This window comes from Lolium rigidum, chromosome 3 (assembly GCF_022539505.1).
Source record: "Lolium rigidum isolate FL_2022 chromosome 3, APGP_CSIRO_Lrig_0.1, whole genome shotgun sequence".
In the NCBI taxonomy this organism is placed as follows: Eukaryota; Viridiplantae; Streptophyta; class Magnoliopsida; order Poales; family Poaceae; genus Lolium; species Lolium rigidum.
The window spans coordinates 35,003,713-35,018,490 of record NC_061510.1 but is presented as its reverse complement, the minus strand read 5'-3'; the positions used below and the strand labels follow the sequence as shown (position 1 = coordinate 35,018,490).

The 14,778-nt window shown below is 46.9% G+C and overlaps 2 protein-coding genes across 2 annotated transcripts in view; both read right to left on the bottom strand.

The window, feature by feature from the left end:
- Positions 1 to 3,206, bottom strand: part of LOC124694643 (ent-kaur-16-ene synthase, chloroplastic-like) — an 8,336-nt gene extending 5,130 nt beyond the window's left edge. The window contains exons 1-2 of the mRNA XM_047227609.1: positions 3,040 to 3,206; positions 2,714 to 2,744 (exon numbers count right to left, since the gene is read on the bottom strand). Coding sequence (XP_047083565.1) covers positions 2,714 to 2,744; positions 3,040 to 3,206 — 198 coding nt within the window. The remainder of the gene's footprint in view (positions 1 to 2,713; positions 2,745 to 3,039) is intronic.
- A 5,372-nt stretch (positions 3,207 to 8,578) lies between these two features.
- On the bottom strand, positions 8,579 to 10,927 carry LOC124694641 (cell division cycle protein 48 homolog). The gene has a single exon (XM_047227607.1). It carries the CDS (start codon positions 10,925 to 10,927, stop codon positions 8,579 to 8,581), a length of 2,349 nt encoding a protein of 782 aa, XP_047083563.1.
- Positions 10,928 to 14,778: the final 3,851 nt, after the last annotated feature.

Sequence of the window (14,778 nt, the reverse complement as noted above, 5' to 3'; positions counted from 1 at the left end):
CAATGACGTATAGCAGATAGTACACGATGACACTAACGATGCAGTGCTACCTACTACGCTAAAGTTGAACAGAGCGTCGCTCTGGTGATTTGAGGTGCGGGAGCGCACCCAGCCCGCCCCGGTTCGAATGCTGGATTCGACGGGGTGCTCATGGAGTTTTTCTTCTATAAAAAATGCCAACGGGTGCTAGTGCCTGGGTTGTTCTCGTTTTTTTTTTACTAAGCTAAAGTCATGGTTTTGAGACCGAGTCAAAACCTTCCCTTTTTATTACTTTGTCCGATTTATATTACTTGACACTAATACATATGTATCTACATTCATTTTAGTGCCAAGTTATATGAATCGGAGGGAGTAATTACTCCCTTCATCCAAAAATAAACTTTCCTAGACACGGATGTACAAGTAAAATACTATGTCTAGATACATCCAAATCTAAACAAAATTAAGACACCTATTTTTGGATGGCATGCTAGATTTTTATTAATCATACAAAGGTTTGAGATGCCGAGTTAATTAGCAGATCTGAACTTCACTGGTTCTGCCTGAGAATGACGGATCTTTTCTCGTTGAAACCATTGTTTAGTTTTTTCGGACTCTAATCGGGACAAAAATCTGTGATCTAATGTTAATCAGGTGAAGAGGGTGTTTGTCCCTAATTATTTTCTTGGAGGCATCATTTTTGCATAACCTTTTTTCAGTCCTGGTGTGGTCATTGGTGGGGTGGTAGTTCATGTTGCTAGATTAGTTTGGCTGGAATTTCTACCGGTTCTTTATTTTTCTTTGGGATGTATGTATTCTTAATGTCTCAGACAATTTTTGACATTATATTGTTGTAGATGATGGTTTTAAATGATATCTTATTGGTATTAAAATATTTCATTTATAAAAAAAGTTAATTGACAAACGTATACATTTTTGGCCAAGCCCAATTGTAAACCAGCACACCAAAAACCAAGCCTAAACATGTCCACGACAAAGTGAAATGACATAAAAGATAAGGCATCCGAGTTGGGCCCATAACTTTGAGCCATTTGTTAAGACGAGCTGACTTCCCACTCTTGCAGAGGAGAAAACGGAATAACTGGTATGGGAGGAGCATGCACCCACTCTTGCAGAGGAGAAAACGGAATAACTGGTATGGAAGGAGCATGCACGAGACGCTTAAATGTAGGTGCAGAAGCAAATTGTCTAAGAAAATTGCGCCTAATGGACCCCAACATGTTGACGACAAGCACCTAGGCAACCTCATCACTCACACGACACAAGGTCGATGCCCTCAACACCTCCAAACTTTTAGGACCGCAACCAACTATCCAACTTCTCCATCACTCTAGCTGCCAGCACCACCTTTTGGAATCATCATCCGGCGCAAAACGCCAATACCACCTTCCGGAATCACCGCCCGCGCTCGAGCCGCAACACCTGACGACCCAACCGCTCGTAGTCCACGGTCGAGAGCGCATAGTCAAATCACCTCCACCGAGACGCGTCGATCGAGCTGACAACCTCACCGCACTAGCGGTACAAGATTGCTATCCAAGCTCGGCAAACCTGATGCTCTACCTCATGAAGCCATAGTTCACCAAGGTTTCTGAGATCGCCATCTACACGTACAAGCATCATCTACCCAGGATGTAGCCCCGACGTTCACCACCCCAACAATAAGAGAACTAAATATGCACATTAGTTTGGTCCTTTCAAGACGACATTTCCAAGAACGGAGCAACTTAGACAATACCTCTAAGGATGGAGGTGGGGATTCATCCCAGTCCAAACCCCAACGATGGAGGTGGAAATGAACCCAAGACAATGCCTCTAAGGATGAAAGCGACGAAGGAGCGCCACCTTTGCCAGCACCGTCCAAGGTTAGGACTAGGCTTTCATCTAAATCTCCTGCATACCCGTACAGCAATGTCCAAAATTATGGAATTAGGTTTTAGAGAAAGGTGACATCTAGAGATTCCGGGAGCGAGATGGCACATGACGTATCTAGGTTCACGTCCCCACGGTGGTGGATCGCTACATCCTGCTAGCATTCCAGTATAATCATAGTTGGTACAAGGTGCTGTCGTAGGCGGAGCTGTGTCTAGTCTAGTATTGCGTCTATCATAATCTATATGCAACCAAGTTAGGGTTTATAAGATTCCTAGTCTATTACAGATTGGAGTTCTCGTTCTTGTAGTCTAAGTCGATATTCTATGTCTGAGAATTCTAATGGATGAAGAATTTCATTTTTAACGAGTTTTTCTATTCTCCCCTCGAAATATGGCCTAAGCGATAGTGCCATAATTTCGATGATTCTTCAGTTCTCTTTCTTTTCTTTTGTTCTTTGTCGGACGCGGATACTTGTTCATTCACATTACACACAGACACCACTTTTTCACGCAGGGATAATAAATAAAGCTCATTGTGAAGTAAAGCAACACCCACATAAGCATTATTACATCATATGACACACTTGCCATGTCCAAAATAACATTCATAACTGTCTTTGTCCAAACGTGAAACACTAATCAAGTTTATGTGCAATGAAGGAATAAATAAGACATCTCTAAGCAGATAGTGAAATCATCAGCTAACTCCAAGGAGATGTCACCAACAACTTTAACTTCTGCTTGAACTGCATTCGCGACTTCAATGCATCATTCGCTTCTTTGCAAAGTCTACGTCGAATGGAATCCCTGTAAATAATTTGCAACATGAACAGTTGTACCTGAGTCAATCCACCAAGTAGATTTTGAAAACTGTGTATACAAGAATTCATTTACAAAGGAAACTATGTCATTACCTATCTTTGCCATTATAGACTTTAGCCAGTGCAATATTTCTTGTAATGCCTAGTCTTCTTGCAATGGAGACACTGATCTTTGTTCAGTGTTATCTGCTTGTGCTGATGTTGATACTGCATGTGAGATTTTTCATATGGCTTTGAAGGAGAACCATTTGTTGCTACGAGTGAAGTTCCTTTTCTTGTTGTCCTTCCCATAGTTCAGAGAACCTCCACTTTATGCTTTGAGTCTGTCCTCCTCTTACACACACATGGCTATGATCTTTTCTATGTCCCATTTCTCAGGAGACATGTTGTAGTTGACAACAAAGGTGTCAAATTGTTGAAGCGATGAAGCCATGACCAGGTGGACAAGAGGTACACGCTTAAGCTCCAGATCATCATCCATGTGCTTCAGCTTTGCAACCATGTTGCTCATCCTGAGGATGTGCTTTCTAATGCCATGCCCACCTCCAATGTACTTTTCTATCACCCCAGTTGCTTCAGCAACTAGGTAGCATATATCTTTGAAGAACTAGTGAACTGACTCTTTATCTTTTCAAGGTACTACTCTACGGAAGTACACTCTGCAATTGAGCCCACAATAACGTTCTCAATTGTATTCTTTATAAATGCCATGCACTAGTTAGCCACTTTTGGTTCTCTGGGGTGTAAGTCATCTCCACTAGAGGATGGTTGTCATCTCTAACTGGATTTGTTGGCTTTGTGGACCTTGGGGTTTCAAGAACTCAGTCCACCTCAGAATTGACGAAGGAAAAATCCACCTTCTTCCTCCACTCAGCGTAGTTATCACCTTTGAGGGTTGAAACATCCTTGATGCAGCTCATCAAGTAGTACCCTCCTACAAATGATAAATAAGTGAGATCATAACAACAACTGCATGAATTAATCCAACATTGATCAAAATTAAGACATACAACTATTTATGCAAATATATGTCAACGTTGGGCAGAAAATAGAGAGAAATGCACATATTATTGCAACAAAACATGACCATGTCATTAATAATGTTGGTCATAAAATAACAGAAACATAATTGTTTCAATAATCACTTTAATCATACTTTTAAAATTCGGATTTTACTAATTTAAAATGCACCTTTTTAACTATTTGAAACAGAAACTATGAATAAAATTCATTAAACTTTGCACATTTCAGAGCATTACTGTTACTTTTCAATTCCTAAAATAAATATCTCGTTGGTTCAATTTGTTAGGAAAAACTAGACAAAATTAGGCCTAAAACTGACCTAAATTAGTCAAAATATGCCTATGTAAAAAAGTTAATAGAGAAACTGGGCGCATGCCAAAAGACCGGCTCATGGTCCGCGGCCTGCTCGACCAGCCTCGGCCTAGCACCGCACGTGGCCCACGACCTCCTCTTGGCCCGTCATTGCGGCCCACGTGCGTCCCGGCCTGCATCCACGTGTGAGAGGCAACGCCGGCCGTCGGATTCATCAGCCGGTCATGCGCGCTCGTCGCCTCGTATAAAAAGGCCTGAAACGGTCGGTAACCTAACCCTAGCCCCCACCCCCCCGCATCTCTCTTTGTTCACTCTTACTGGTGGCGGGAGGAGACCGAGCTCCCATGACGATGAGGTCGACGGCGCCGCCCTGCTCTGAGGCTGCGACATCGGCGCCCCTCCCCTGCCCTTTCCCTTCCTTTTATATTCCCCTTTCATCCTTCAAGACCCGAGGGCCGACAGCGAGTTGCACCGCCCAACTCTTGGCCGGGGACGAGCAACCCTTACCCCACTTTTGCTCACTTCCTCTCCCACCAGAACCCGGCGGCTCACGGCGAGAAAATATGTGGCGCTCCTCTGGACCTTTTACCATTGTGTGCGTGCACCTGAGGGTGGGTGCACCGGCGTCAAACGGCGGCACCCTGTGCCGGCGACAGCGTGGTAGCAGTAGCTGCGGCCGGTGAGTTTCTTTTCCCCCACTCCCCTCTTTCAAAATTAGGGTTAGGGTTTACCGTGCACATGCGGGATGAACTGGAAAATTAGGGTTAGGGTTTCTATTCATCTATTCTACCCGGAAACACAAGATCTACCAACTAGAACAAGCTCCGATACCATTGTTAACTTTGTGGATCATCTAGTGTAGATCCTATGCGGGTACAACTATCTCTTTGTATAGAATATGTGCTATGTACTGTGAGAGAGAGCGAGATCGAGAGAGATAGAGGCTTACCTTCTCCCTGCGAGGAGGAACCATAGGGCATCGACATGGTGGCGACAACGGTGGCGTGAGGTCGAGGCAGTGGCGGCGGCGGAGCTTTCCGTCGGCACAACGCTAACCCTTGATTGGATTGGTATGTCGGTGGGGCGTACGACAACGCGATGAACCTCGTACTACGTGCAGCTAGCCCCCACCTCTCTTTGTAGCGCTGGCGACAGGGGCCGCCAACCATATGTGGGTTGGGCACCCCCGATCAGGGTGCATGTCAAAGGGGCCCGATGGGCCGTTGGGCCCACTCGGGAGTAGATCAATCTAACAATCGATTTCTTGTGCTGGTCCACCTCCAAATGGCAATAATGGGTACCCGAAAGGGTATACCATGACATATATGTACCTCCACTTCATGTGGCCCCACCCATAATACCTCTTGCCACAACTGCTGAAAACGTGACCTCTAGGTTTCCACTACGCATGCACAATCCTAGAAACTGCACACCATGGTCTATCGCCAGCGAAGCTAGCGTCGTCTCATGTCAAATGACACCAACGGATTTTGTTATTTCTCTTTCTGAAAGAAGTACTCTTAATTAGAAATACACAATGCCATCATGCATTTTAATTTAGAGAAATGACGTACTTCCCTAGCTTCGCCATGGGACGGTGAGTTGCGCACGACTATCAGGTCGAGGTGTCGACGGCCTGCGCTCCGTATAGCTGAGCGGCCAGATCCACCCCATATGGTCCAAATGCAGTTTGATTGCCCTGATGCCAGTCAGTCTACTAAACACGGCCGCACCACAAACCAGCCCGCACAAAGCTCCTCCATCTAGCACCCATATCATTTTTCCGAGAGCAGGCCTTATCTTTATGGAAGAAAGTTGTGTTCATTTACAAGAGCAACATACTGGGAAAATGCACTTTGGCTCATAGGAGCATATACTCACATTATGTGAATCCACGTTTCAAAGTGTCAAAAAATTCTAAACTAAATTTTTACATGTACATCTAGACATTTTATGTTGGTACAAAAGTTTTCAAAAAAAACTAAAAATAATTGTGGCTCCTGTAAAAAAGACAAGTTTTGATGCTATATACTACATTACGTACAGGATATTTTTTGTCTTTTTTGTACACGCCATATAAAATGTTGTTTCTCCACAAAAATTTGTGCACTAACATAGAATGTCAAGATATACACCAACAAATTTATATCAGAATTTTTTAACATTTTTAAATTTGTTTTTTAATTATTTTATATAATGAGAGCATTTGCTCCTATGAGCCAAATTGCCACCTCCAAGAACAACAGTGTAGAAATTCACACGCACACACTCTCCCTGCGTCTAAGGCCTAGTCTCGCGCTAGACCTGATTTCCCTCCTCTCCTAACCCTCTCTGAGAGGTGGAACTCCTCCCTGATCGTAGGGTTCTTCTGCTTCCGCACGTTGCCAGACACCCCCGCGTTCCTCTCACTTTTGCTTCGGTGTCCCCCCCCCCTCCCCCCCCCCCCTCCCTTCGTTCAAACTTTGGTGAACTGAAACACATGAATGGTCAAGATCTCTTCATACCTCTTCGTAAGTAGGGCCACAATGATTAAAAGTGAATAAAAAGACATAAGTACAAGTTCTAGGGCTGGAATGGAGGGACTACTATTTAGTAGTTACACACACAAACAATTGAAACGTCCGTGAGTAAAATATTCCGTCGGCTACATCGGCTGGTAGAAACATTGATTTCAACTAGTACATGTACGTATACGATGATATATAGAGCTTGCTATGGGTTTTTGTGGGCTATAAAAAGATGGCGTACGGGAAAACTTACCCCTTTAAATTTTGGTGAGGGGGGGACACCGAAGCAAGCCTCCCTCTCTACCTTTTAAACAGAAGGCCTCATAGCCCGGCTTTATATATAAAGTCCTCATGGCAACATTCAATAATATAACGAACCAGTCTGATACCCAAACTCAACGCACACCTACTAGAACTCGATGTTCAGGGACAAAGAACATAACATAACACTCAGAATCTAGACGATACAAAGAACAAGACACAGTAGTAGCAAGAGAAGCCACCAGGCGGCTGCCGCATCCTGTCTATCCCTTCTTGTCCTTGCATGGAGTCGCCTAACCCCATTCCGCACCTCGTCCAACAACGCTCTGTCTCTCCGTCTGGCCAGAACCCTCCAACTCTGCATATAGATAGACATTTTTGTAAAGCGCATCAGCAGGCTGGAGATCGTCTTCCCTTCCATAGCTAGCTTGTTACGGATGTTCCAAAGCGACCAACAAAGCGCCGCAAACGTGAACCAAGCTATCCTACGCAAGGGAGCCGAGAGCCCCTGGGCGATGGTGAGAAAGTCACCGACCCCTGTCGGATTCCAAGAGCAGGGTAGGAGTTCCCTAACTCCATCCCAAAAAAGTGAGCTAGGTGACATCTAAAGAAGATATGATCACCATCCTCCAGCTCACCGCAGAGAGCGCAACTGCCGTCAGTTGGGCCATTCCTTCAGGCCACCTGGTCTACCGCAGAGAGCGCATTGGTTTCCCTAGGACGTTTGGCCTGGAGGAGACGGTGGAGTGGGAGAATCTCTGCAGGATTTTTGATCTCCATCCAATCCATACAGACGAGGACCAAATCCTATGGGTGCTCGAACCATCTGGGGTGTATTCGACTCACTCGATGTACGTTCCTCTACCTAGCACGCATATCACCTAGCCAGAGTGCCGCCAGTGCAACCACTCCAGAGGGCACCACTGGTAATAAACCGATACAATGGAAGAAGTTTGATACATGAAATTCTTAACCGTTTGTTAATTTTATCATACACAACACACCGCTATTACTGAACAACCGAGTAGCCACAATATTTTCTTGTGCTTAAAGCCTTGAACCTTTGATTCGCAAAACTCCATGGTAAGGACATATTGTATGTATACCCGCATTGCCGCAAAAAAAAAGTATGTATACCCGCAAAAAAAAAGGATATATTGTATGTATACAACACAAATCGGAAAACCCAACAATTTGTACTCCTAGTAGTGAACAATTTGGTAGCTGTTAGTAAACGACACGGCTATTTCTGAACAATTTGTTAGTTGTTCCAAAAACTCTGGCAGCTATTTGCTAAATATAGTTTTCGTTATGTTTATTTGAGCAGCCTAGCAGCTGTAAAGGAGAAACTAACCAACTTTGGCACCTGAAGGTAACTAATTAAGATATGGTAAAAACATATGTAATTACTTGGTTTCAACTTTTATCTCCTTCAGGTTCAAAAACACAAATTAATATGCATTTGTACTCTACGGTTTCCATTTTTGCTTAGACCAGAGAGGGTTCATCATATTGTGCATATGTATGGATAAATGTCAGGTAGCATACACTTCTGTCAACCGAATATGAACATACTGATAATCTCTGTGATTTGTAAACGAAGGACACGTGAAACTGGAAAACATAAATGTGTACGGAATGAACACGAACATTCTAATTTCTTGGATTAATTGTATGCAATGCGGACTATTTACAGTGGAAAGAAATACATGGAGATATGTCTAAGCTAGCTAAAAAAACTTACAGCTAATCAAGCTAACTGTTAATAGTGGTTACTGGATCAGTTGTACAGATCATCCTCATCAGGTGCCACGGTTGTGTCGAAGGCGTTGACAGAAGCTTGTGGCTGCGCCGGGAAGCGGAAGTCGGTGCCGAAGCCCCTGGACTGCTGCAGCGTCTGAGCGAACGATTGGTACTTTCTAATGTCGCTGTCGCTCACACTCCTCCTCGCATACTTCATCGACTCCTCGAAGTGAGCCGCCTTGATCTCAGCCACTTCATCTTCCTGCCCGCCGTCCACCTCCATGCCTGACCTCTGCCTCTCGATGTCCTTCTCAATGTCTTCCCTAATGGCATACTTGCACGCCCTTTGGCAAATCTCGGTGATGTCGGCGCCACTGAAACCTGTCGTGAACCTCGCGAGCGCGCCGAGGTCGACGTCCTTGGCCACGGGAGACTTCCTGAGGCAAGCCTTGAAGATCTGGTGTCGCGAGGCCTCGTCCGGCAAGGGGATGTAGATGAGTTGATCGAGGCGACCGGGACGGAGAAGTGCCGAGTCGATGATGTCTGGCCTGTTGGTGGCGCCGATGATGAACACCGTCTTCTTGGCGTTCATGCCGTCCATCTCCGTCAGCAGCTGGTTCAGGACCCTGTCCGCTGCACCGCCTGCGTCTCCCACGCTCCCGCCGCGCTGCATCGCGATCGAGTCGAGCTCATCGAAGAAAAGAACGCACGGCGCCGACTGCCTCGCCTTGTCGAAGATCTCACGGACGTTGGCCTCGCTCTCGCCGAACCACATGGTGAGCAGCTCGGGCCCCTTGATGCTGATGAAGTTGGCTTGACACTCGTTGGCGATCGCTTTGGCCAGAAGTGTCTTGCCGCAGCCCGGTGGCCCGTAGAAGAGGACGCCCTTGGAAGGCGACATGCCAAACTTCTCAAACTTCTCGGGATGCTCCACCGGGTACTGCACGGTCTCTTGAAGCTCCCTCTTGACGCCGTCGAGGCCGCCAACATCGCTCCAGCTGACATTGGGCACCTCAACGACGGTCTCACGAAGCGCCGAAGGATTGGTGCCGACGAGAGCAGTCTTCAGGTGGTCGTTGGTGACGGCCATGGAGTTCAGGATCTCGGCGTCGATTGTGTCGTCCTCAAGGTCAATCACATCCATCTTCTCCCTGATGCACTGGAGCGCAGCCTCGGTGCAGAGTGCGGCCAAGTCGGCACCAACATAGCCGTGCGTGTCCTTGGCCACCACTTCCAGGTTGACGTCCTCCGAGAGCTTCATATTTTTGGTGTGGATGCGCAGAACCTCAAGGCGCCCGACCTCGTCCGGCACGCCAATGTCGATCTCGCGGTCGAACCTTCCGAAGCGCCTCAGAGCAGGGTCGATACTGTTGGGGCGGTTCGTGGCGCCCATGACGATGACGTGCGCTCGCGCCTTCATCCCGTCCATGAGCGTTAGCAGCTGGGACACGATGCGCCTCTCCACCTCGCCGTGTGTCTTCTCCCTCTTGGGAGCAATGGAGTCGATCTCATCGATGAAGATGATCGACGGCGCGTTCTTCTCGGCCTCCTCAAACGCCTTCCTCAAGTTGCTCTCGCTCTCACCGGCCATCTTGGACATGATCTCGGGGCCGTTGATGCAGAAGAAGAACGCTCCCGTCTCGTTGGCCACCGCACGAGCGATCAATGTCTTGCCGGAGCCGGGAGGTCCATACAAGAGGATGCCCTTGGGAGGCTTCACGCCGAGAGACTTGAAAATCTGCGGATGCCTAAGCGGCAGCTCGACCAGCTCCCTGATTTGGTTCATCTGTTTGCCCATGCCGCCGACGTCGTCATAGCCGATGTCGTCGAGCCTTTCCTCGTCCTCCCTCTTCACGGGCTCGCCGTCGCAGAAGATCTCCGTGTCCCCCGCCACAATGCAGTAGTTGACCGCAGGGTCGATATCGATGACCTTGAACTCGACGCTCCGCATGCCACCGCGCACGAGGAAGAGGTCGCCCTTGTGCACCGGGCGGTAGGCGTCCACAAAGTAGGGCTTGAGGTAGGCCTCGAATAGATTGCCCGTGATGCCCTCGATGGTGTCGTCGACGGGGAGGACGTGCACGCGCTTGCCGTACTTGGCGTCGGGGCAGAGGTGCACGGACACGACGTCGGCGATGCGAACCCTGAGGTTGGAGCGGGCCACCTTGTTGATCTTGAGCTTGTGCTCCTCGCAGGTGTCATCGGGGTGAACCACGCAGACGGTGGTGTGGCGGCGCTTGCCCTTGAGCAGCACGATGTCGCCGTGGAATATGGAGAGGCGGTCCATGGTGGCCGGGTGGAGATTGCAGACGGAGTTTTCGTCCATGGTGGACTCCTCCACCACCAGCCGGTTCGCCGCCTTCTTCGAAGACGACGTGCTCGCCATCGCGTTTGAAGAACTAACTCGACTCGTACGTTCGCTGCAACTCTCGATTCGAACGGGGCTGGTGTGTCTTGGTCTGCGATCGAAAAGCTGATCGTGTTCTGGTGAGGACGAAAGACCGGGCGAGGCTTGCCTTTTAAACACGGGATTGCTCCGTCTCGTCCCGGAATTCGAGTCCGATCGGGAAGCCTGTTCCTTCTGTCCACGCTCGCTCGCGTCTCGCGTACTAGCCCGTTTTGGAGAGTTATTCGGAATTTGATGCTCAGTGCGTGTGTTAAGGAGCGAACGTACCTAACAGCATAGACTAGAGCTGTATCGCGCTTAGGCACCATATCAATAAGAACCGTAAAAAAAAAATCAACGAGAATATTTAAAAGGAAAAGAAGATTTTTTGCGAAAAAATCTCCGAACTATTTATAATCCTCAACAGCAGTAAAATAAAACCTAAAATTAAAATAAATACAAATAGGTCTTTAGACCACCTAGTGACAACTACAAACATTCGAACGAGCCGAAGGCACGCCGCTATCCTCACCCCTCCATCATTACAGTCAGACAAAGCTTGTCGCACTAGACCTTGTTGTAGTAGATAGACGGGTAGTTGTCGTGCTAAGGTCCCGAAGGACAAGCGCACAAGAGCAGCAACCATTTCCGATGAGGAGAAGCGTAGATTAGAAGGAACATTGACCAAATCCAGTGAGATGCGTCGGAGACAAACCTCCACACGCCCTCCGCGACGCTAGACACATCATCGGGGAGGGGAATAGAATAGGAGGGATTTATTCCATACTCACGGAGTCGCCACAACCACGTCTTTCTAAGTAGGACACAAACCCTAAACGAACCAAAGAAAATAGCAAGAAATGGAGCTCTCCCGCTAACAAGGATCAGGATCCACCGCGCCTCCATTCCCTACAACCACATGAGTTGAGGCAGATCGACGGTAGCTGTAGCGGAAGACACAGAGTCCTAATCGGTTACTTCTCTCTCTTGTCAAAAGGGAATAATTGGTCATACTTTATATAAAGGAAAACAAGAATTAACCCGAAACCTCTAAAGAAAAGGCCGCAGAGGGAAGTATATTTGTTGTGCATCTGACATGTGGCTCAACGTCGTGCAATAAAATCAACCGAAAATGGTCTCCACCTATGACACTTGCCGCAAGGAGAAGCAAAGTAACGTGAGAGATGAGGAAGGCTAGGCCAGGGGTGGGATGCATGGCTCAGTTTTCCCCTTTTTCTGGATTCAAATTTTCAAAACAAAATATCTAAAAAACCTTTGGTCCAAATTACGAGTCGTTTTCACTTTTGAGATTCTCGCACCGAGATGATAAAAACTAGATCTCGTACTGATATATCTTATGAATTATAGTTCCAAAACTATAAGAAAAATACTTTAGGTGTACTTGGGTTTCAACTAATTTTAGTTCGGGTGCCTAGCGTACTCTATACTTGGGTTTCTGCACAACTCTATTTCGGCATGCTTCCTGTTTCAGCAAAACTGTACTTTCGTGTACTTCTGTTTCATCACAATTGTACTTTGGTGTACTCATTGCAGAGGTGTATTTCGGATTTTTGCTATAGGTGTATTGTTGGATATATGTGAGTACAAATATGTTGAACTTGTGAGTACACATATGTTAAACTTCTGAGTAAAGGGCAAAGTTTTGGACTTCGCCCTGGCTTGGTGGAATTTGCCCGTGTGACTGATACGTCTCCGACGTATCGATAATTTCTTATGTTCCATGCCACATTATTGATGATATCTACATGTTTTATACACATTATATGTCGCATTTATGCATTTTCCGGCACTAAACTATTAACGAGATGCCGAAGAGCAAGTTGCTGTTTTCTGCTGTTTTTGGTTTCAGAAATCCTACAAAGGAAATATTCTCGGAATTGGACGAAATCAACGCCCAGGGGCCTATTTTGCCACGAAGCTTCCAGAAGACCGAAGAGAAGACGAAGTGGGGCCACGGGGCGCCGCCACACTAGGGCGGCGCGGCCCGAGAGGGGCCCGCGCGGCCCTGCTGTGTGGAGCCCCCGTGACCCCTCCGACTCCGCCCTTCCGCCTACTTAAGGTCTTCGTCGCGAAACCCCCGATGCGAGAGCCACGATACGGAAAACCTTCCGAGAGACGCCACCGCCGCCAATCCCATCTCGGGGGATTCTGGAGATCACCTCCGGCACCCGCCGGAGAGGGGAATCATCTCCCGGAGGACTCTTCACCGCCATGGTCGCCTCCGGAGTGATGAGTGAGTAGTTCACCACCTGGACTATGGGTCCATAGCAGTAGCTAGATGGTCGTCTTCTCCTCATGTGCTTCATTGTCGGATCTTGTGAGCTGCCTAACATGATCAAGATCATCTATCTGTAATTCTATATGTTGTGTTTGTCGGGATCCGATGGATAGAGAATACTATGTTATGTTGATTATCAATCTATCCTATGTGTTGTTTATGATCTTGCATGCTCTCCGTTATTAGTAGAGGCTCTGGCCAAGTTTTTGCTCTTAACTCCAAGAGGGAGTACTTATGCTCGATAGTGGGTTCATGCCTCCATTAAATCTGGGACAGTGACAGAAAGTTCTAAGGTTGTGGATGTGCTGTTGCCACTAGGGATAAAACATTGATGCTATGTCCGAGGATGTAGTTATTGATTACATTACGCACCATACTTAATGCAATTGTCCGTTGTTTTGCAACTTAATACTGGAAGGGGTTCGGATGATAACTCTGAAGGTGGACTTTTTAGGCATAGATGCATGTCTGGATAGCGGTCTATGTACTTTGTCGTAATGCCCAATTAAATCTCACAATATTCATCATATCATGTATGTGCATTGTCATGCCCTCTTTATTTGTCAATTGCCCGACTGTAATTTGTTCACCCAACATGCTATTTATCTTATGGGAGAGACACCTCTAGTGAACTGTGGACCCCGGTCCATTCTTTTACATCAAATACAAATCTGCTGCTATTGTTCTTTACTCGTTTTTCGCAAACAATCATCATCCACACTATACATCTAATCCTTTGTTACAGCAAGCCGGTGAGATTGACAACCTCACTGTTTCGTTGGGGCAAAGTACTTTGGTTGTGTTGTGCGAGGTTCCACGTTGGCGCCGAATCGCTGGTGTTGCGCCGCACTATATCCCGCCGCCATCAACCTTCAACGTGCTTCTTGGCTCCTACTGGTTCGATAAACCTTGGTTTCTTACTGAGAGAAAACTTGCCGCTGTACGCATCACACCTTCCTCTTGGGGTTCCCAACGGACGCGTGCTGTACGCGTATCAGTGACTTAGAGCCCTTGCTCTTTAAGTTGTCTAAGAAGAAGAATTGCAATGTTCAGAAGGCTCTCCGCAACAACTTTTGGGCCAATCAAATCAAGATCTCTCATGATTTTGGAGTGTCACACACTGAAGAATTTGTCAATCTATGGGGACTTCTTGACGATGTGCATCTTGCCAATGATGCTCCTGACACCATTCTTTGGAAGTTCAAGAATGATGGAAAGTACTCCGCTTCCTCGACCTACAAGATGCAATTTGAAGGCCTCGTCTCAACCTCCCTAAACTCCACGGTTTGGAAAGTTTGGACGTCTCTAAAGTGTAAATTCTTCGCTTGATTATGCAAAATAGAATTTAGATGGCGGACAGGCTTCAACTTAGAGGTTGGGAGAATTGTGGCAATTGTCCTCTTTGCAACCAAGTCCAAGAAACGGCACAGCACCTTATGTACAAGTGTCGATTTACAAGTCCAAGACACTTCCTTGGTGTGGCATTCATGATAGATCCCCGGAGTCTTGAGTCAATGAACCAAACGTCGATATGTGGTGGACAAATACTGCC